This window comes from Phocoena phocoena, chromosome 3, assembly GCF_963924675.1.
Source record: "Phocoena phocoena chromosome 3, mPhoPho1.1, whole genome shotgun sequence".
Classification (NCBI taxonomy): Eukaryota; Metazoa; Chordata; class Mammalia; order Artiodactyla; family Phocoenidae; genus Phocoena; species Phocoena phocoena.
Genome location: NC_089221.1, coordinates 77,424,584 through 77,448,636, shown reverse-complemented (window position 1 = coordinate 77,448,636; position 24,053 = coordinate 77,424,584). Strand labels below are relative to the sequence as shown.

Here is a 24,053-nt window from a genome sequence, read left to right as displayed (position 1 = left end):
GGTCCTCTGATCTATGGGAATACGGTAGCCAAGATGGAAAAAGAAGTTAACTTTGCTTTTAAGCACAGCTAGTAAACCTTTGGTTCCTCCAAAGAGTTTCATTTATTATTATTATTGTTAGTAGGAGTAGTGGTAGTAGTAATAGTAGTAGTAGTAGTAGTCCTTTGAAACACATTAAGAGCCTCCTTTTTCCTTTTATAGGCTCTAATTGCAGAGACAGTTGGAAGTTATGACACCATGGATCTCTTCAGGCACACTACAGAACTCAGTATGCACGTAAGAATTTGAGCATTCTTCAGGATTCATTAATGAATAAAGTACTGTCCTTCTTGAGAAATTGAATACATAGTGGTATCAGATGTTAATGATAGCAGTTGTCCCTACTCTTCATTCTTTCTTAAAAAACAGATTAAACTGTCATTAAAGAGCTGATGAAGAAATGACATTGGGATTCAATAGATGAAGTAGTCATGTAGAATAGAAGCTGAGACTCTAAAAAAAAAACCACCATCAACAGATGAATGGATAAAGAAGATGTGGCACATACATACAATGGAATATTACTCAGCCATAAAAAGAGACAAAATTGAGTTATCTGTAGTGAGGTGGATGGACCTAGAGTCTGTCATACAGAGTGAAGTAAGTCAGAAAGAGAAAAACAAATACCATATGCCAGTACATACATATGGAATCTAAAAAAAAAAGGTTCTGAAGAACCTAGGGGCAGGACAGGAATAAAGACACGGATGTAGAGAATGGACTTGAGGACATGGGGAGGGGGAATGGTAAGCTGAGAGGAAGTGAGAAAGTGTCATTGACATATAAACACTACCAAATGTAAAATAGATAGCTAGTGGGAAGCAGCCGCATAACACAGGGAGATCACCTCATGCTTTGTGACCACCTGGAGGGGTGGGATAGGGAGGGTGGGAGGGAGACGCAAGAGGGAGGGGATATGGGGATATATGTGTACTTATAGCTGATTTAGTTTGTTATGCAGCAGCAACTAACACAACAATGTAAAGCAATTATACTCCAATAAGGATGTTAAAAAAACAAACAGACTGGTACGTCCATACCTACGGAATGCGAAGCAATAAAAAGGAGTTAACTATTAATACAAAAAAAATGAGATAAATACTAGACTTGGTTGACATTTCTCGATTATTTATGAAAGTGTTTTAGAATTCTTTTGATTGGTAATTATTTGTTTGACCTATGGAAATGATGCTGAGAAGAAGCAAACCAACCCATCAGGAGGGGCTCTGTTTTTTCCCCTGTATTTATCCTGCTTGATTCTTCTACTTAGGTTTGAAGCAAGTGATTTAAATATGTTCTTAGCTGTGTTGTATCATAGTGACCCTTTATTTAAAGGCACTTACCAGTTGACTTAGAAGACTAAGATGTGATATTTACTGTATTGAAGTACATTGTTTCATTTCTTAATTTTTCTTGGAAGATTTATTATCCTGTGTCTACTTGTTAACTTTGGCCTTTTTACAGACGGAGGGAGCAATAGGTTATGCGTATTGGGTCTGTACAACATTGCAAGATAAAAGCAACAGAGACACGGAGCTGTACCAGTACAACATCCTCCAGATGAATGCAATTCCAGCAGCACAAGTGGTTTTGAGTAAATACACAGGTAAGGCACCTGTTATACAATGGCAAGATATATGAATAATTGTTGAGATAATTTAAAGAATTTAAATTAATTAAATTTAAAATTAATTCCAAATTAAATATTAGCTCCTTAAGACATGAATTTGCCCTTTCCCCCCCCACGGCCAAGTATTCTGCTTTTTAAACTTTACTAAAGATTTTTGAAGAGTGCTGAAAATTGTTATTACCTATTGATTCAAGGTAGAAGTGATTTCCATGTAGTAGGAAGCATTTTAGAGCCTAATGGTCCTGAGTTGCTGCTGTTCTAGCTCTGCTGTTTACTTTCTCTGCAGTCTTAGGCCAAGTATTTTACTTGCCTTAATTAATCTTGGGAAGTAGAGATAATGATACTGAGGTTGCAGAGATGTGAGAATTCAATGAGGTAATATGCTTTAAGTTCCAAACCCAGTGCCTTTAACGTCCCACTTTAACACCTAATCTTTCTTCAACATACTGGAAAAATATGTTTAGGCTTAGGAAAAGGACAGAATGGTGAAATTTAATTAACCATCTATTATAACAACTTTCTTCCTTAATAAAACTAACATTGGGTTTAGTCTCAGCTCCACCACTTAGTAGACATGATGAAACCTTGGGCTTATTACCAAATTGAATTTTAGTTTTCCTACCTATAATACAAGAGTGAAAGTGTCTATTGATTAGGGTTTAATGAGATGATATATATAAAATGTTATGCAGAGTACCTGGCATATCCTAGATGCTCAAGAAATGTTAGTTTCACTAGCATCTTATTTATCCCTCGACAAAATTCTAATAAAGAAGCAAGGCGTTTAAGCAGTAATATTGACAGTTGAATAATATGAAGAATCAGATAAACTGAAAAGCAGAAGAGAAAATGCCTCATCACTGTAATATGCAGGATGGTAATACTCTTCCTGCATTGAGCCTGGGGCACTTGAGTAGAAGGCAGTTCATTTATAAACATCAGCACTTCGGGACATTAAAATGTTATGCAGTGTGCCCAAATGAATGACTCTAATGAATACCTAGAGCCTCTGAGAAAGTGTATGATCAGAAATTTTATTGATAGGTTTCCTTACAGAATGGGAAACATTTGTGAAGGGTTTACATAAAAAGGTAAATTTTTAGCCGTCTGCAAAATTCAGATACCTAGAACAACAAACAGTCTCTGACAGTTATAAATAGCTAGGTTTTTGAGTCTGTAGTGGAGCCGTATCGTATATTCATTTAACAAATTCAATTATATGTGCTTGGCCAAAAAAATATTAATTTAGAAGCAGAAAAGAGAGGGGGGGACAAGAGAAAATGTAGATAAATCATTTGTCCTGCTGACCGTTGGCCTCAGGGTAAGAGTGGATGAAGGTTATGGGTCTCCTCTTAATTTGACTCAGTTTGGTGACCTTCTCCTTGTGTGATGACCTAAGAATTTTGCAGGAATCATTTTAACCGTGTGATTTTACCTTATGCTTTGACAGTTAGAACCTAACCATCACATAAGATGTGATTATACTCTACTCTGTTAAACAGTTTAAGAGATTTGAAGGCTTGCTTCCCAACATAAGTTGATCAGATGTGTTTCTTTCTCCTTTGCATGTTAGTAGATATATGATGTTTTTTGACATTAGAATTCAAAATACTACACTGAAAGTGCCCAAATCATCTTCTGTTTCTAGAGTACAATACTGAATTAAAAAAAATATATAGAAATTGGAACAGAACCACCAAGAGAAATTGTTGCTAAATTTAATCCCAGGAAGGTTTAAGTGACTAGCCAAAGAACTGGATTTCCTTACAATTCAAATGACCCATTTTAACATGAGCTATGATTTCAAATTGTTATACCTTTGGGAATAAAAAAGTGTTTAAACTTTAAAAAATAAGTAGAAGCCATATGTAACTATAGATGTTACTCAGTAATTTAAAAGAGTTCTGAAATGATTACTGGTATTTTATAGTCAGGATAAAATCAGACTACTATTCTTAGCAATGCCTATGACCTCAGGAAATAATCTAGTGTTTAAAATGTTGAAAAAAATTAAAACTCATATTTTACAAACACAACCATTATGCACATGAAAAGAAAAGATATTTTTGGATTTCCAGAAAGAATTCAGAATTATGCTCCAGCTTTCACAATGTTGGGTTACTTAAATGAACATCTACAACTGAAGAAGGAAGCAGCAGATGCATACCAAAGGTAAAGGCTCCCTTTAATTGAAATGTGGTCCTTATTTGTCAGTTGGCCTTTTAAAGATATAGTCTCATTTTCATGAAGAAGGTACTAATAAAATGTTCTGATTCTTTTCCTGATCTTTCATTATTTATTATTATTACATTTTGTATATGAAAAGATACAGTTCTAAATTTTCAGCTATATTTTCGTTTCTGTTGCTCAACCTGAGAGAAAGAGAGGAAGAGAGAGACAGAGAGAGAAAAAAATAAAAACCAAACCAGAAAACCTCTCAGGTTTTAGAAAAATCTGTCCCTTTACAGTTTGTCTTGCTTTATTATTAAAGACATGTGTTTATTCAGAGAAGAAATGAGATTTAAGGCATGAGAAAAAATTACATGTTATTTTGAATCACTTTAATGTCTACTATATCGTATTTATTCATTCAGTAAATATTTGTTAAACTGCTATGTGTCAAGCAGTGTCCTTGGCAGTGGCAATTTAGCAGTGAGTTAAAACAAACACAGGCTCAGTTCTCATGGAGCTCATGTTCTGGTGGAGGGGAGGCGCATTGTAAGCTAATAAACATCTGTGATGGTAACAATTGCTAGGAAAGAAAATCAAAGTAAAGTAAAGGGCTAGACACTAGAGAGGCAAGCAGCAAATTTGAGATAGGTTTAAGAGGTAGGTTTCCTAAGGAGGCAATTAAGGCCTGACCTGAATGAAGTGAGGCCACAAGCCATTTGGTTATCAGGGAAAGAGCATTCCAGGCAGAAGGAACAGCAAGAACAAGTGCTCTGAAGCAGGAGTGGACTTGGTATGTTGAAGAAACAAGGACAGCGTGCTTGAGTGAGATGACCAGCCGGGAGAGTGAAAGGAAATGAAATCAACTTGAAGTTTTATTCTCTACAAATTAATTGATCTGTGGGGCTTCCCTGGTGACGCAGTGGTTAAGAATCTGCCTGCCAGTGCAGGGGACACAGGTTCGAGCCCTGGTCCGGGAAGATCCCACATGCCGTAGAGCAGCTAAGCCCGTCCGCCACAACTACTGAGCCTGCGCTCTAGAGCCCGCGAGCCACAACTACTGATCCCGCATGCCACAGCTACAGAAGCCCATGCACCTAGAGTCTGTGCTCCACAACAAGAGAAGCCACTGTAATGAGAAGCCCGTGCAATGCAACAAAGAGTAGCCCCCGCTTGCCACAACTAGAGAAAGCCTGCGTGCACCAACAAAGACCCAACGCTGCCAAAAATAAATAAAAATTAAAAAAAAAATTAATCGATCTGTGAGTAAGAAAATCACTGTTGATCTCATGAGTACTAGACGAAAAGTTAAAAGACCTGATTGCCTAACCTCTGAGGCACATCACTGCCCTAAATCTAAATAAACAGATGTTTAGAAGAAGCCTTGTCAGATAATAAATAATCGAGGTGTCCCAAATGCTTTGCCATCCTTGTATGGATCTCTCTGTAGTTAAAGAAGTAATCACTAGATGGTACTGGAGGCTGTATAATCAAGAAGTTATTTTGCCAGGTGTATGTGGAGAGAGGTTTATGAAAACCCACAATTCTATTTCTTTCAACGTTACAATAAATTTACCAGTAAAGAAACTGTAGAAATTTGATAGGATACAACAGTGAGCAGGATTTTTAAACAGAGAAAACTAGGCAGCTTTAGAATGCTTGCTACTTTTTTTGGTATACATTATAATCACAAATATTGTGAGTGTAACGCTGGTTATACCTTTGCTTAAAATGGCAACTCCATAGTCACTTGGATACACACCACTCTTTCTTGACTGATCACCACTGTTGTTTTCTCCTTAAACAAGTATTTGAGACTTGAAATTACAAATTAGGTATAAATCTAACCACAGGTACAGTCTTTAATATGAAACTGTTTCTGTAATACTATCTTTTAGACTTCTCTGGCAAATTTTTGTTTTTCATGTAACATCAGGGGCATTAAAAGCTTTTCTTGGCTATTTCTCCCTGGCTAATCTTTAACAGAAAAAAAAAAGTCATTAAATATCCAACTCCTTTGGTTGTTGAGACATTTCCCTGCTTAAGAATCAGGGGACTGAGCATGAGAAGGTAAAAATATGGGCTGTCAGCATGTTGTTGTATTTATTCTAAGCCTCTTGGGACTCCTGATGACTCATTCCCTTCTCTGAATTCATTATTGCCTAAATATCTTTCTGTATGTAGCAGGAAAACGCACATGAAAGCACTCAATTTCCTGGCTTCCTACATCAAACTTCTAGTATATAAATAATTTTAAGAGTGTACTATGTACTTCAAATTCTGTACACTTCAAATATGTCAAAACTTTAAAACATCAACCCAGTTGTTCCCCATGTTTAGATTAAAATCTTTGGAATATTTAAAGCTCAAGTATGGTAAGTGATTTCTCTTAAGAGGTCACTTTTTATTATTTTCCTGACAATCTAAAATCTATTAAGTGCTTTTGTGGTACCAGTTTAATAAAATATAAATAAGCTGTTATGGAACTAGTTAAATAATTAGTAGAATTAAATGAAGAAAACAAAAATCTGTAGATTCAGTTAAGGAGGAAGAGTAAAAGAATGCTGTTGCACTTAGGTAATTTAAAATACCTTGTCCTTTTTTTAAAGGGCAATTTTGTTGTTACAGACTGCAGAAGACACAGATGCTTATAATGTTACAATAAGAAATTATGGCAGATTGTTATGGTAAGCATATTTTTTTCCCATTAATTCCATGAACCTAACAGGTTTTTCTGGTGAAAGCTGTGGGGCTAGTGAGGTGATGACCAGTTTCCAGAGTAGCGGGTTGTGTATGAATGAGTACGATGATGACATTCCCCCAGGATACATCATTCCCACTGTACCAAGCTGTGTTAACAGTTTCCTGTCCCTGTAGTGACCCCTAGCCCCAGTGTCCTTTGTGAAGACCAGGTTTAGAACTGATGTTTGTGAACTAGACAGGAGAGGTAGTTACTGTTTCTAATAGTAGAAGCCTAGTTAATTGGAAGAGGATTAGATTTATTCTGATTTGATGTATATTCTTAAACTGGGGGTGGGATTAAGGGTCCAGAAACCCTTTTGAGATAGTACACAAAAATTTTTGTATGTGTGCATTTTGGGGGTGGGGAGGGAGCAATATCACTTTCTTCAGAGTCTCAAAGACTTCCGACTTCAAAAAAAAGATTGAAAAAAAAAATAGGCTGGAAACCAATTGTTTCAGAGGATAGAACTCGGTTGGGACAGTAGGAGTGTTAGTGGGAGGAAGACTTTTGGCTCAAGGAGGCATTCCTCAAATTGAGAGCTGCCCCAAAATTCAATGTTCCAGTTTGAAACACATTATTAGAACTATAGTTTGATATTTTGGGATTAGTACCTACATCTTTTAAGGAGCTACATAGTAGAAATCGGAGGTAGCCAGTTCGTTTCTTTTATAACTGTGTAACTGAATCGTATCTATAGACAGAAAATTTTCCCTGTTTTGATTGCTTCTCCTTTTAATTCTTTTAAATTGTTGTGTTTAGGAGTTGATAGAGCTCTGTCAGTTCCAAGATTTTGTTGTAAGAAACTGTATGGAGCAAAGTATCTGTTCTCTTTAGTTAGATGTTTCATATAATGTAACTGTTTTATAAGAAAATTTATACCTCCCATTGAAAATACGTCATCTGATTTCTTTTTAATTTGTTTTTATTATGAAATATATTAAACATGCAAAACATAGCAACAGCGTATGGAGCATAATTTAGTGAATAGTCACCATTCAGATATAACAGATCTTAAAATTCTGTTAATAGGTTTCAGGTTTCTTTTTCAAAAAAAAAAGTTACAAATAAAGTTGAAGCCCCTTGTGCCCTTCTCTAGTTCCATTCTTTTCTCTCCAAAAGTTATCAAATGTTTGAAGATAGTGTTCATTAAAAAAATACTTTAAAAATACATGTATGGGGGGCTTCCCTGGCGGCACAGTGGTTAAGAATCTGCCTGCCAATGCAGGGGACACGGGTTCGAGCCCTGGTCTGGGAGGATCCCACATGCCGCAGAGCAGCTAAGCCCGTATACTACAACTACTGAGCCTGCGGTCTAGAGCCCGCGTGCCACAACTACTGAAGCCTGTGTGCCTAGAGCTGGTGCTCCACAACAAGGGAAGCCACTGCAGTGAGAGGGATGTGCATCACAACGTAGAGTAACCCCCGCTCACCACAACTAGAGAAAGCCCACGTGCAGCAACGAAGACCCAGTGCAGCCAAAAATAAACAAATTAGATTAATTAATTAAAAAAATACATGTATGTATCCATAAACAATCTAAGGTAGTCCTCTTCCCTTCATTAAATATTTATCAAAATTTGAGTTAACGGATTTTTAAATTCTTTCACCTTCATAAAATTAATTTTAGAAGCAAATATTGCCTGTATTTTTAGCTCCCACCCACACCTCCAAGATTAAAAAGATTTTATGAAAAGATTTCTAATAACACATTAAAAATAGAAGCAGTTTCTGATTATAGTGATAGATACCAGAAATCAGAATCTCAAAGGTTCAGTGAGTCTGTTCCAGGTGGTGGCACTTCTCTTCATTTTTAAGTAAACAAAACACGTTTTTTTATTTTGTTGTTATTAAAAAGCATTCTAGGGGCTTCCCTGGTGGTGCAGTGGTTGAGGGTCTGCCTGCTGATGCAGGGGACGCGGGTTTGTCCCCGATCCGGGAGGATCCCACATGCCGCACAGCGGCTGGGCCCGTGAGCCATGGCCGCTGAGCCTGCGCGTTCGGAGCCTGTGCTCTGCAACGGGAGAGGCCACAACAGTGAGAGAGGCCCGTGTACTGCAAAAAAAAAAAAAAAAAAAAGCGTTCTACTTTAGTATCACGTATAACAATTTTTACTTTTATTCCTATTAAATGCCGAAAAGATAATGTATAGTTTTGTCTGTGGGATTTTAGTGTATCTATATGCCCTCCAAAAAAATGGATGTGCAGATAAACAGTTTACACGGAGGCTGGGTTTGGTTATGACTTGCTAAGCTTGTCAAAGATGCTCATAGGGTAATATTTAACTAACATATTAAGCTTAAAAAATTAGAGTTCTATATCAAAGTCAACTTGAAATTATTTTTATAACAGAGTTTAATTCAAGTTTGTTAAAAAAAAAAAGACAGTTTGTAATTCAGCAGAACTGTTCATTTTCACACATAATTTAAAAGTGTGAAGTTAAATCCCCCAGTGCATCCTGTTTGAAATAAGTGATAACGCCTTCTATTTTAATATAAGGCTTTTCTGCAGCTTTAACACTGATAGATGAAGTAGATTAAGTTGTTAAAAGAGCTTTAGTATAATAATATTTCTGAATTTTGATGATATAAGCCAAAATGATTTTTGATATTAAAAGTAAGTTATGTTTTGCTTCTTAGTTCTATTGGTGAATATGATAAAGCTATCCAGGCTTTTAAGTCAACACCCCTTGAGGAGTTAGAAGACATCATAGGTTTTGGATTGGCTTTATTTATGAAGGGTCTGTATAAAGAGAGCAGCAAAGGTAAGTGCGTTGCTTAAAGTGAAAGGATACTTTCTACTTTTCCAGAGCTGAGAAGAATTTAATCATGATGGGCTTACATACAGAAAGATGTAATATTAAGATGGGGGTAGGGGTTGCAGTGTTTATTAAAAATCTGACTGCAAGTCAGGAACGTTAAGAGGTACTTTTTATCTGTTCCTTCCTTTAGTACATTATTATGATGAATAGTCTTTTTAGCAGTGTTGCGAACTGAATTTTATCTTTATTATTTAGATGAGGAAACAGACCCAAGATCACTTAGGGTACATGTATAAGGTAGCATTTGAAAGCAAATATTTACTACTCCACAGTGTTTCAATATACATTTCTGATAAATGAAGGCCTCAACCATTGTTTGTAATATACATTTTGGTTTCTCCAAAAATGCTTATTGAGTGCATTTCCACATACATGGCCCAGCCTATGTGTATGCAGCTCATTTTAAGTACTGCTTAATGGAGCTGCTGGTCTGTACCTGGGAATCTGGGTGATACCTCAGTGGCTCTAGACCTCCACTTCTTTTGAAGATAGTAATTCAAACCTGCCTATAGATTCTAAAGAAGGAAATTGAGAAATATCATATAATAACCCAAATGATATTCCCAGAATCACCTTGGAACAGCTAAACCAATTTAGATATTCTAAATTTTTATTCCATTCACTTGAGAGCAAGGGAACAATAAGATGTAATTTTAGTTAGACCCTTTTAAAAAATAGGATTAGGTGGGCTTCCCTGGTGGCGCAGTGGTTGAGAGTCCGCCTACCGATGCAGGGGACACGGGTTCTGTGCCCCGGTCAGGGAATATCCCACATGCCGCGGAGCGGCTGGGCCTGTGAGCCGTGGCCGCTGAGCCTGCGCGTCCGCAGCCTGTGCTTCGCAACCGGAGAGGCCACAACAGTGAGAGGCCCGCATACCGCAAAAAAAAAAAAAAAAAAAGTATTAGGAAAGGAAATATCCCACCATTTGTCAGTCGGGATTGCTTTTATATTGTTTTGTTTTTGTTTCCAACTCTATGTAACAGCCTACGAGAGAGCCTTGTCTACTGTTGAATCAGAGCAAGACAAAGCTCATATCCTGACAGCTCTGGCAATAGCGGAGTATAAACAAGGAAAAATGGACGTAGCCAAGACATTGTTATTTAAATGGTATGTATAGCTGACATCAACACTCGACATGACCAGATACTTAAATATTGGGTTAAAATTTGGAGGAACATAAAATGAAGTTCTTAATGTTTCAGGAACATTTTTGTGAACAAAAGGGATTGGACCCACCTGGTTCTGAACTGACAGTCACAGGTGGAGCTAGAGATCATGGCTTAATTTTAAATTCTGGATTCATCCAATCCTTCAAAACCATCCTGTACTCTGTGTGTATTATTTATTTTTTAAAAACAGTAATTGATCAGCTGATCTCTTCGGATCATAAAATTTTAATGAAGGCAGTCATTAACTGGCTTGTTTTTGGCCCTGTAAGTTTCCAAAGAGACTTTTTTTCCTCTTTCGTATTCAGGTTAACCTGATAAAGTTCATTTAAAGTTGAGTCTTTAAAAATGTGTATATACACCAATATAAATTGTAACTGTTTCTTTATTTTTGGAATAATTTAATAAAATAACAGTCTCTGATATCTGTGATTACTTATATGGTATTTTTTAAAAAATAATTTATTTTATTTTATTTTTGGCTGCGTTGGGTCTTGGTTGTTGCGCGTGGGCTTTTCTCTAGTTGCAGTGAGCAGGGGCTACTCTTCATTGTGTGCAGCCTTCTTTTTCTTTTTCTTTAATTTTTAAATTTTATTGTATTTTTTTTTATACAGCAGGTTCTTATTAGTCATCAATTTTATACACATCAGTATATACCTGTCAATGCCAATCGCCCAGTTCATCACACCACCATCCCCACACCCCGGCCGCTTTCCCTGCTTGCTGTCCATACGTTTGTTCTCTACATCTGTGTCTCAGTTTCTGCCCTGCAAATCGGTTCATCTGTACCATTTTTCTAGGTTCCACATATATGCGTTAATATACGATATTTGTTTTTCTCTTTCTGACTTACTTCACTCTGTATGATTGTCTCTACATCCATCCACGTCTAAACAAATGACTCAATTTTGTTCCTTTTTATGGCTGAGTACTATTCCATTGTATATATGTACCACATCTTCTTTATCCATTCATCTGTCTCTGGACATTTAAGTTGCTTCCATGACCTGACTATAAATAGTAAATAGTGCTGCAGTAAATAGTTCTGCAATGAACATTGGGATGCATGTGTCTTTTTGAATTATGGTTTTCTCTGGGTATATGTCCAGTAGTGGGATTGCTGAATCATATGGTAATTCTATTTTTAGTTTTTTAAGGAACCTCCATACTGTTCTCCATAGTGGCTGTATCAATTTACATTCCCACCAACAGTGCAAAAGGGTTTCCTTTTCTCTGCACCCTCTCCAGCATTTGATGTTTGTAGATTTTCTGATGATGCCCATTCTAACTGGTGTGAGGTGATACCTCATTGTAGTTTTGATTTGCATTTCTCTAATAATTAGTGATGTTGAGCAGCTTTTCATGTGCTTCTTCACCACCTGTATGTCTCCTTTGGAGAAATGTCTATTTAGGTCTTCTGCCCATTTTTGGATTGGGTTGTTTGTTTTTTTAATATTGAGCTGCATGAGCTGTTTATATATTTTGGGGATTAATCCTCTGTCCATTGATTCATTTGCAAATATTTTGTCCCATTCTGAGGGTTGTCTTTTCATCTTGTTTATGGTTTCCTTTGCTGTGCAAAAGCTTTTAAGTTTCATTAGGTCCCATTTGTTTATTTTTGTTTTTATTTCCATTACTCTAAGAGGTGGATCAAAAACGATCTTGCTGTGATTTATGTCAAAGAGTGTTCTGCCTATGTTTTCCTCTAAGAGTTTTATAGTGTCCGGTCTTACATTTAGGTCTCTAATCCGTTTTCAGTTTATTTTTGTGTATGGTGTTAGGGAGTGTTCTAATTTCATTCTTTTACATGTAGCTGTCCAGTTTTCCCAGCACCACTTATTGAAGAGACTGTCTTTTCTATATTGTATAGCCTTGGCTCCTTTGTCATAGATTAGTTGACCATAGGTGCATGGGTTTGTCTCTGGGCTTTCTATCTTGTTCCGTTGATCTATATTTCTGTTTTTGTGCCAGTACCATATTGTCTTGGTTACTGTAGCTTTATAGTAAAGTCTGAAGTCACGGAATCTGATTCCTCCAGCTCCGTTTTTTTCCCTCAAGACTGGCTATTTGGGGTCTTTTGTGTCTCCATACAAATTTTAAGATTTTTTGTTCTAGTTCCATAAAAAATGCCATTAGTAATTTCATAGGGATAGCACTGAATCTGTAGATTGCTTTGGGTACTATAGTCATTTTCACAGTATTGATTCTTCTAATCCAAGAACATGGTATATCTCTCCATCTGTTGGTATCATCTTTAATTTCTTTCATCAGTGTCTTATAGATTTCTGCATACAGGTCTTTTGTCTCCCTAGGTAGGTTTATTCCTAGGTATTTTATTCTTTTTGCTGCAATGGTAAATGGGAGTATTTCCATAATTTCTCTTTCAGATTTTTCATCATTAGTGTATAGGAATGCAAGAGATTTCTGTATATTAATTTTGTATCCTGCAATTTTACCAGATTCACTGATTAGCTCTAGTAGTTTTCTGGTGGCATCTTTAGGATTCTCTACGTATAGTATCATGTCATCTGCATACAGTGACAGTTTTACTTCTTCTTTTCCAATTTGTATTCCTTTTATGTCTTTCTTCTCTGATTCCCACGGTTAGGACTTCCATAACTATGTTGAATAATAGTGGTGAGAGTGGACATCCTTGTTCCTGATCTTAGAGGAAATGCTTTCAGTTTTTCACCACTGAGAATGATGTTTACTGTGGGTTTGTTGTATATGGACTTTATTATGTTGAGTTAGGTTCCCTCTCTGCCCACTTTCTGGAGAGTTTTTATCATAAATTCTTGTTGAATTTTGTCAAAAGCTTTTTCTGCATCTATTGAGATGATCATATGGTTTTTATTCAATTTGTTAATATGGTGTATCACATTGGTTGATTTGCGTATATTGAACAGTCCTTGCATCCCTGGGATAAATCCCACTTGATCATGGTGTATGATCCTTTTAATATGTTGCTGGATTGTGTTTGTTAATTTTTTGTTGAGGATTTTTGCATCTATATTCATCAGGGATATTGGTCTGTAATTTTCTTTTCTTGTAGCATCTTTGTCTGGTTTTAGTATCAGTGTGATGGTGGCCTCATAGAATGAGTTTGGGAGTTTTCCTTCCTCTGCAATATTTTGGAAGAGTTTGAGAAGGATGGGTGTTAGCTCTTCTTTAAATGTTTGATAGAATTCACCTGTGAAGCTATCTGGTCCTGGACTTCTGTTTGTTGGAAGATTTTTAATCACAGTTTCAATTTCATTACTTGTGATTGGTCTGTTCATATTTTCTATTTCTTCTTGGTTCAGTCTTGGAAGGTTATACCTTTCTAAGAATTTGTCCATTTCTTCCAGGTTGTCCATTTTATTGGCATAGAGTTGCTTGTAGTAGTTCCTTAGGATACTTTGTATTTCTGTGGTGTCTGTTGTAACTTCTCCTTTTTCATTTCTAATTCTATTGATTTGAGTCCTCTCCCTCTTTTTCTTGATGAGTCTGGCTAATGGTTTATCAATTTTGTTTAGCTTCTCCAAGAACCAGCTTTTAGTTTTATTGATCGTTGCTATTGTTTTCTTTGTTTCTCTTTCATTTATTTCTGCTCTGATCTTTATGATTTCTTTCCTTCTGCTAACTTTGGGTTTTGTTTCTTCTTTCTCTAGTTCCTTTAGGTGTAAGGTTAGATTGTTTATTTGAGATTTTTGTTTCTTGAGGTAGGCTTGTATAGCTATAAACATCCCTCTTAGAAGTGCTTTTGCTGCATCCTATAGGTTTTGGATCGTCATGTTTTCATTGTCATTTGTCTCTAGGTATTTTTTGATTTCCTGTTTGATTTCTTCAGTGATCTCTTGGTTATTTAGTAACATATTGTTCAGCCTCCATGTGTTTGTGTTTTTTATGTTTTTTTCCCTGTAATTGATTTCTAATCTCATAGCATTGTGGTCAGAAAAGATGCTTTATATGATTTCAGTTTTCTTAAATTTACTGAGGCTTGATTTGTGACCCAAGATGTGATCTATCCTGGAGAATGTTCTGTGTGTCCTTGAGAAGAAAGTGTAATCTGCTGTTTTTGGATGGAATGTCCTATAAATATCAGTTAAATCTATCTTGTCTATTGTGTCATTTAAAGCTTGTGTTTCCTTATTTATTTTCAATTTGGGTGATCTGTCCATTGGTGTAAATGAGGTGTTAAAGTCCCCCACTATTATTGTGTTACTGTCGATTTCCTCTTTTCTAGCTGTTAGCAGTTGCCTTATGTATTGAGATGCTCCTATGTTGCATGCATATATATTTATAATTGTTATATCTTCTTCTTGGATTGATCCCTTGATCATTATGTAGTGTCGTTCCTTGTCTCTTGTAACATTCTTTATTTTAAAGTCTATTTTATCTGATATGAGTATTGCTACTCCGGCTTTCTTTTGATTTCCATTTGCATGGAATATCTTTTTCCATCCCCTAACTTTCAGTCTGAATGTGTCCCTAGGTCTGAAGTGGTTCTCTTGTAGACAGCATATATATGGGTCTTGTTTTTCTATCCATTCAGCAAGCCTGTGTCTTTTCATTGGAGCATTTAATCCATTTATGTTTAATTTAGTTATCGATGTGTATGTTCCTATGACCATTTTCTTAATAGTTTTATGTTTGTTTTTGTAGGTCCTTTTCTTCTCTTGTGTTTCCCACTTAGAGAAGTTCCTTTAGCATTTGTTGTAGAGCTGGTTTGGTGGTGCTGAATTCTCTTAGCTTTTGCTTCTCTGTAAAACTTTTGATTTCTCCATCGAATCTGAATGGGATCCTTGCTGGGTAGAGTAATCTTGGTTGTGGGGTCTTACCTTTCATCACTTTAAGTGTATCATGCCACTCCGTTCTGGCTTGTAGAGTTTCTGCTGAGAAATCAGCTGTTAACCTTATGGGAGTTACCTTGTATGTTATTTGTCATTTTTCCCTTGCTGCCTTTAATAATTTTTCTTTGTCTTTAATTTTTGCCAATTTGATTACTATGTGTCTTGGCGTGTTTCTCCTTGGGTTTATCGTGTATGGGACTCTCTGCACTTCCTGGACTTGGATGGCTATTTCCTTTCCCATGTTAGGGAAGTTTTCGACTATAATCTCTTCAAATATTTTCTCTGATCCTTTCTCTCTCTCTTCTCCTTCTGGGACCCCTATAATGCGAATGTTGCATTTAATGTTGTCCCAGAGGTCTCTTAGGCTGTCTTCATTTCTTTTCATTCTTTTTTCTTTAGTCTGTTCTGCACCAGTGAATTCCACCATTCTGTCTTCCAGGTCACTTATCCATTCTTCTGCCTCAGTTATTCTGCTATTGATTCCTTCTAGTGTAGTTTTCATTTCAGTTATTGTATTGTTCATCTCTGTTTGTTCGTTTTTTAATTCTTCTAGTTCTTTGTTAAACATTTCTTGCATCTTCTCGATCTTTGCCTCCATTCGTTTTCTGAGGTCCCTGATCATCTTCACTATCATTATTCTGAATTCTTTCTCTAGAAGGTTGCCTATCTCCACTTCATTTAGTTGTTTTTCTGGGGTTTTATCTTATTTCTTCATCTGGTTCATAGCCCTGTGCCTTTTCATCTTGTCTCTCTTTCTTTGAATGTGGTTTTTGTTCCACAGGCTGCAGGATTGTAGTTCTTGCTTCTGCTGTCTGCCCTCTGGTGGATGAGGCTATCTAAGAGGCTTGTGCAAGTTTCCTGATGGGAGGGACTGGTGGTGGGTAGAGCTGGGCGTTGCTCTGGTGGGCAGAGCTCAGTAAAACCTTAATCCACTTGACTGCTGATGGGTGTGGCTGGGTTCCCTCCCTGTTGGTTGTTTGGCCTGAGGCAACCCAACACTGGAGCCTACCTGGGCTCTTTGGTGGGGCTAAGGACTCATGCCAAGGAGTACTTCCCAGAACTTCTGCTGCCAGTGTCCTTGTCCTCACAGTGAGACAGAGCCATCCCCCACCTCTGCAGTAGACCTTCCTACACTAGCAGGTAGTTCTGGTTCAGTCTCCCCTGGGGTCACTGCTCCTTCCCCTGGGTCCCGATGTGCACACTACTTTGTGTGTGCCCTCCAAGAGTGGAGTCTCTGTTTCCCCCAGTCCTGTCGAAGTTCTGCAATCAAATCCTACTAGGCTTCAAAGTCTGATTTTCTAGGAATTCTTCCTCCCGTTGCCAGACTCCCAGGTTGGGAAGCCTGACATGGGGCTCAGATCCTTCACTCCAGTGGGTGGACTTCTGTGGTGTAAGTGTTCTCCAGTCTGTGAGTCACCCACCCAGAGGTTTTGGGATTTGATTTTACTGTGATTATGCCCCTCCTGCTGTCTCATTGTGGCTTCTCCTTTGTCTTTGGATGTGGGGTATCTTTTTTGGTGAGTTCCAGTGTCTTCCTGTTGATGATTGTCCAGCAGCTAGTTGTGATTCTGGTGTTCTCACAAGCGGAAGTGGGAGCACGTCCTTCTACTCCACCATCTTTGTTCCAATCTCTGCAGGCTTCTTATCGCAGTGGCTTCTTTTGTTGTACAGCATGGGCTCTAGGCTCATGGGCTTCATAGTTGTGGCACACAGGCTCAGTAGTTGTGGCTCACGGGCTCTAGAGCACAGGCTCAGTTGCTGTGTCTCATGGGCTTAGTTGCTCTACAGCATGTGGGATCTTCCCAGATCAAGGCTCAAACCCATGACCCCTGCATTGGCAGGTGGCTTCCTAACCACTGCGCCACCAGGGAGGCCATGTATGGTATTTTTTGACTTTTCGAAATATTTTGTGTGGGGGGAACATTGACCTTATTAATTCCTTAAGAAGCAGGAGATGATTAATGGATGCTATTGGACAGTGGTTATCAGTGAGTGCTCTGTTGGCATTTTCAGTGGTACAGATCTTCATAGTACAGAATTGTTTCCCCCACTGCAGGAAGATCTTATCCTTGTCCCCCGTCTGTTAGATGCTAACAGCACTCCTCAATCATTGTGGAAACGAAAGAAGTGCCTCCACATCTCCAAATTATGCTCCCGTGCCAAAGGTTAGGGGGCTGGAGATGACTAGATGGTACTAGTTGAGAATGACTTCTATACGATAAGCTTTGGTTTTGTTTATTCGTGGTGATACTTTTGTTCCATCCTGATTAAAGTAATTTTCTTGTATAATAAATAAGCAGTTCTTTCTCCTCCTCTTAGCTATTTTGAGAAAACCAATCAGAATTTTAAAAATCTTGTCACTTTACATGGATATACTCATGTAACGTGAATGTATGTTCAGAATATCCAAATTTGCAAATAGCTTGAGAAGAAGAATCATAGATGCTAATATGTTGCTGCAATAATCAAGAGCAAAAGTAACACCAAATTAGTTGTGATTAGATTAGTCTCGGCTTACTGTTTAAAACAGTAAATGAAACTGTTCTGAACATTAGTAGAAGTGGGGAAAAATAGTAGAATATTTTCTTGTTCTTTTCTCCTCTTATGAGGGAAAACCTTTACCTCCTTTTTTTTGCGTTGTTGGATCCAGGGCTAGGTATTTTATCTGATCTATGTTTTTTTCTTTGTTTTTGGTTCTCTGCATGTCGTCTTTCAAACTTAACACTGCAAACTGCTCCCTTTCCTGCCCCTTGGCATTCTTTTCTTTGACTTCCTTTCTATGAATAATTCAGTTACCTGTTCTTTATTCATCTTGTTTGGCATTCTTATGTTGGGAACAAAGCAGTGTCCTTGGTGCTTAGGCGGAGTGTGAATAAGTTCAATACATAAGGGGAAAAAATCTGGTTACCAGCATCATAGAATTTTTGATATAAATAACTACATGTAAAATTCTAGCACGTGGTACAGGACAACACGCAGGTACCGTGCATTCAGCATGTGTTAGCTTAATGGGATGTAGTCATTTCAGTAATAATTTAGATTTTGATTTTTGGTTTTTTTTTTGGCTGCATTGGGTCTTCGTTGCTGTGCGCGGGCTTTTTCTAGTTGCGGTGAGCAGGGGCTACTCTTTGTTGCGGTGCACAGGCTTCTCATTTGTGGTGGCTTCTCTTATTGCAGAGCACAGGCTGTAGGTGTGTGGGCTTCAGTAGTTGTGGCATGCTGGCTCAGTAGTTGTGGCTCATGGGCTCTAGAGTGCAGGCTCAGTAGTTGTGGTGCACGGGCTTAGTTGCTCTGCAGCATGTGGGATCTTCCTGGACCAGGGCTCGAACCCGTGTCCTCTGCATTGGCAGGCGGATTCTTAACCACCGTTCCACCAGGGAAGTCCCTAGATTTTGTATATTAATACATATTAGAGTATATAGGTTTGTCCTCTTTTGAACCAAGGCACAAATTAGAATTTCTTCTTTTGTTGTTAGTATTGGAATTTATATTTTACTATTTGCTTTTTTTTTTTTAGTTACGACTTACGGTGTGGTTTATTTTTATTGACGGAAATGACTATAACTAATTGATATTCTTCCATATTTGGATGCCTCCATCTATTAACCCTTATCATAAAAAGAGTTACTGTGGATGCTTTAAGTTTACTCCAGAGCTGCCCATGAAAATTCATGACTTTGTAGTTGTTTGTCAAAATCAAATTCTAAACAGCTTGTTGTCCCCTCCCCCAAAATAATAGAAAGTGGTAGGTATGTGATATTTTATAATGTTACAGCTATTTATATTATATTTTAATGAACTTTGTTTAACAAAATTTTCAAAGTTCCTATGTTTTGTTACAGTACAACATTCATAATTATTATTAGAAGTACTGTTAAGTTTATAAAGAGCTCAGGTTTTCTTCATTTTAATTAATAAGGATTCCTATACATTATTGACTTTTACCTCCATAAGGCTAAATCAGATTTCACAGCTGAAGAAGGAAAAGAAAAAAGCTGGATGTTTACATACAAAATTTAAATTCTCCTTCAATTATAAATGTGCTCACTTGGAATATGGTGGATATAGACAGTTTTTGTAATTATTATATATTGCTCTTGTTTCAAATACCACAGAACAATAAGACAAAAGCTTTTTGCGAATGATAAAAATCAGATCTTAGGTTAAGGATTTTTCTTTATTATTCATACCTTTTAGGATTTTATTGGAACTAAATATTTTAGCGAAATTATTCTAATTATTTACCTAGAACTGTGACCCAAAGAGACTGTGCTGTATATTTGTTTCTAAACGTAGATAAAATGACCAGAAAGGAAATTCGGCTATTGATGCACTGCGAAGGCCATTGGTACTTTTAACTGCTTCAGAAATTCAGGGAAACGGGACTTCCCTGGTGGTCCAGTGGTAAAGAATCCGTCCCGCAATGCAGGTGACATGGGTTTGATCCCTGGTTGGGGAACTAAGATCCCACATGCCATGGGGCAACTAAGCCACGCGCCACAGCTACTGAGCCTGCGTGCTGCAAACTACAGAGCCCGCGCGCCACAACTAAAGACCTGACACAGCCAAAAAAAAAAAAAAAGAAATTCAGGGAAATTACTGTTCCTAGAAACCATGGAACTTAGTTGTATAGTTATCTTAAAGCCAGACTGTAGTTTGGTGAATCTATAAGTAAATTGTTTTTTCTACCAACTGTTAAGTATGTTCTAATAGTTACAGACTATTGTACTCATGGCTAATAGGCAATTTAAAATATATTTACAGCTCTATCTTAAAAGAACCAACCAAGGAAAGCCTTCAAGTCCTGTGTGCTCTAGGATTGGCAATGCAGGATGCAACACTGTCCAAAGCTGCACTTAATGAGTTACTGAAGCACTGCAAACAGAAAGACAATGATTATCAGAGGTGCCTTCTTACTTCAGCGATCTATGCCCTGCAAGGTCGCACTGTGGCAGTGCAGAGACAAGCATCTAAAGCTGTTCACAGGTAAATTCTGTACTTGTGAACTTGGGGTCTAGTTATACTTGATGAAGTTGTCTTTGATGTTTGGACCTTATTAAGACTATATAATGAGGTAAGCATATATATTTGGAAACCAAGTTGTGGTTTTATGAAACTGTACATAGGATCAGGTAACTGACTCCACGTTATTTCACCTCTATAATAATTTAAATAAAAAATTCAGTTGGTAAAGAGAGAACAGAAAATCTTTCCGATTAAGCCCCAAATCTCGTTTTTTTTTTTTTTTTTTAAGAACATGAAAAGTTTATTCACAAATGAAGGAATAAAAATGGTTAATATACAAGAAAATATCTGAAACTTCATTAATAATACAATAAATGCAAATTTTAAGATAAAATTTTTGACAAATTGACAAAGATTTTTAAGCTTTTTAAAAAAATTAGAAATACTGAGTAAAGGCAGTTTATACATGGAGGACTCATACGGGACCTGTAACTGGCCACAAAACATTTTCCCCAAATTCTTCTGAACCAAATCTTGTTTTAATATGAAAGCCCTTAAAAATTCTCAAGTTTGTGATATTGTCAGTTTGTTATCTGATACCGTCCAGTTTGATGGTTTTAAGAATTTTTTGGCCACTCAAACATTCATTAATATTCAAAATTTGGAAAATAGAAAGCTGTTATCACTAGCAACAGCAGTTATTTATTAGATTTATTTTTAGCAGTAAAGTGTTACATCTGTAGTTTATTTTCCTTCCACAGTTCTCATCTCTGTGTTTTCTTTGAACACAATGTATTAAAATTTCCTTAACCTTTCCTAATTGGATCTCATGGCTCTGTAATCATCACATTGCTGATTTTTCTTTCTTATTTTAATAAAAACTGTAGGTGTATATAGGAGATATAAAGTATGTTTCTAAAAATTCAGTCACTTTTAACCACATGTAGAGAATTAATTTGAACTTGTTTTAGATGTCTAAAAGATTTTTAACTTAGATACTAAATAAAATGTTGATTTTGGGGGGTACTCTTTGTGATTAAAGTAACTACCATCTCTAAGCCCTCTGCTTTTGATGATCATTATAGTAACCCAGCTGATCCTGCTCTTTGGTCTTTGTTGTCCCGAGTAGTTGCTCAGTATACTCAACGAAATGCAAAGGTGAGTAATGTTCTAAATTCTAGCAAAAGACAAAATAACTTACGATGTGGTATATAATATAATTTTAAAGTATTAATATTAACATTATCATTCTGGAAAATAATTAACTAATAGAGCAAGGGAGTTCTGTTATTTAGTGAAGTTTTTCATTAGTCATTCAACAAGTAGTACACGGAGTTTCTTCCATGTACTGTTGTACTGCTCTGGGTGTTATGGAAGATACAAAGAAGGAGGTGGACTTTTTTGAACATGTATAGATTGTTATGTTATTCTTATAATTCACTTTCTTTTTCAGGTAAAATGTCTAATTGAATTTTTTTAAATTAAGGATTTCAGATCGACTTTATGAAAACTATCGTGCTACGTATATTTTCCTTACTTTTAGTACTGAGTTGAATATTGAGGTGGTGGTGGTGAGGTTCATGATGCTCTGAACTGTAGTTACTTATTTTACTGGGAACTGTGGACATTTTAAAAATGCTAAATTTTCATGGAGTAAAACTGTGTTAGTTTATCTTAAAATAAGTTTTGTGGTCTCTCTTTTTTTTCTTTCAGTCTTCGTTTCACAATCTTGTATATTGTTAGAAAATTGTATATTTGTTTGTTACTACTGTAAAGTCATGTAACTTTTGGACCTTTAATGATATTTTAAAAGAGGAGAGTTGAACTGATCATAGTAGAAAAGATTTTCTTTTATAAAAATATTAAACTGCTTTTTTAAAGTTGGTACTTAAGGAGTTTAAAAGTTACAAATGTGATAAAGGTGAATCCTTCAAATGACTTAATGTAAAGATTTTATCAGTCTGAATTTTTACTTTTTTGTGAAAGTTTATGCATTTATGTAAGTAATAATTTGTTTACTATTATAGGGAGGTGCGGTAGCAGGAAATGTGGCTCATATTCTGGACTCAAATCATGGAAAGGTTAGTTTGCCCCAATTCAAAGGAAATGTTAAATAATATTATTATTATTTAACATTGGAAATGTTAAATAATATTATTTACTGTTAAATAATATTATTGATGAATAATTTTTCTTCTTAGGCTTAGGGGTCACATAATATCCAATATAGTACTACTTTTAGTCACTTTGAAAGTCAGGGAGCTATAAAAAGAATTGATTAACACCCTTCCTTTCTCTTTGTAGAAGGCACTACTATACACTGCAGTAAATCAGTTGGCTGTGGGAAGCAGTTCAGCAGATGGTGAGAAAAATACTGCACTAAAAGCCATTCAGAAGGCAGCTCTCCTTTCTCCAGGTGAATATAATGTGATCCATTTCATTATTTAGGATTCTGTCCATCTTGCATTTGTGTTAAAGAAGCAAAGTTTGTATTTTTATGAAATAAGAAGGGAATTTTAAAATATTTTAAGATCTTGCATATTATTTGATTACTGCATTCAGCTACTGATATTTAAGAGATAATCAGTTATTGAAGCAGACTCAAAGGAATATCTGTATAAAGATACTTCATTAACCATTATCGAAACTCTGCATTATATATTTTCAAAAAGTGGTTTTATTTCTGTTTTCCATCAGTCTGGTTTAATGAGGTTTATTTATAGCTACTAAATTATTTAATAAACATGTTTAGTTATTTTTATGTGTAGTTAACTTCTTGAAGAGTGGAGATATGTCTTCTATGGTAACTGTTAGAACTGCCAAGGTGCTGGCCTCACATGAACTAATTTCTTAGTTCTAACCAGAGTCGTATGTATGCCATTGGTCACAATAGGCACTGAGGAACTGCATATAACCTGCATCAGCATGCTTCCGTTACCACTGCTGGAGAAATGCTATAGAGGACTGGAATGTCTAACAAAGTAGGGTTATGGGATATATTTTTACATAATATTATTTTTAACATGAAATATAGCTTTAAACAGTATATTCCCCCAGAGCACTTCAAACATTTGCTGGATCAGAATGCTATTGCTTTTGGCCAGGGACTGTGGGGAAGCATACAAAGAACAGGTTCAGTACTGTCTTCACAATAAATGATAAGGATCCTAACTAAACTTCAGAGATTATTTTATAAAACAAGTAAACAGACCAATGTCCTGTTGTTTATTCTTTCTTTCATTTTTGAACTAGAACAAAAAGAAATCCTAAACATTTGGTTTTATCTATGTTCTATGTTAGGTAAGTTTCTGATTTTTAAAAGTGTTCCCCAACAAGTATTAGATATAGAATTACTATCAAGAATTCTTACTGTGGATCTAGAATGATAGATGTTAGCCTCTGATTGTGTACATGGCATACACTTTAGAAAGGTGAGATTGCCCAGCTAAGATCTTCTCTAATCATTTTTTCTGATTTTCCCATATTATCTGGAGAAATTCATAAACAAGGAAGCAGAGTCATATAGGAAGCTTAAAACAAGGACTGACTACTGATGAAGCTGAGTGCTTATTTGAGACTTGTTTGGAGTCCAGTGAAAGTGAATGTAATTGTAGTTATGTGTAATAGCTGTACATCTAACCTTTGTAGATCTTTAGTTAGACAAAGTACAATTTTGATAGATGGTACTCCA

General features: G+C 36.4%; 1 protein-coding gene across 1 annotated transcript in view; it reads left to right on the top strand.

The window, feature by feature from the left end:
- Positions 1-24,053, top strand: part of SKIC3 (SKI3 subunit of superkiller complex) — a 76,936-nt gene that overhangs the window by 32,776 nt on the left and 20,107 nt on the right. Inside the window, exons 24-33 of the mRNA XM_065875030.1 lie at positions 202-276; positions 1,504-1,645; positions 3,748-3,841; positions 6,448-6,525; positions 9,218-9,342; positions 10,383-10,506; positions 20,162-20,383; positions 21,448-21,520; positions 22,390-22,443; positions 22,667-22,778. Coding sequence (XP_065731102.1) covers positions 202-276; positions 1,504-1,645; positions 3,748-3,841; positions 6,448-6,525; positions 9,218-9,342; positions 10,383-10,506; positions 20,162-20,383; positions 21,448-21,520; positions 22,390-22,443; positions 22,667-22,778 — 1,099 coding nt within the window. The remainder of the gene's footprint in view (positions 1-201; positions 277-1,503; positions 1,646-3,747; positions 3,842-6,447; positions 6,526-9,217; positions 9,343-10,382; positions 10,507-20,161; positions 20,384-21,447; positions 21,521-22,389; positions 22,444-22,666; positions 22,779-24,053) is intronic.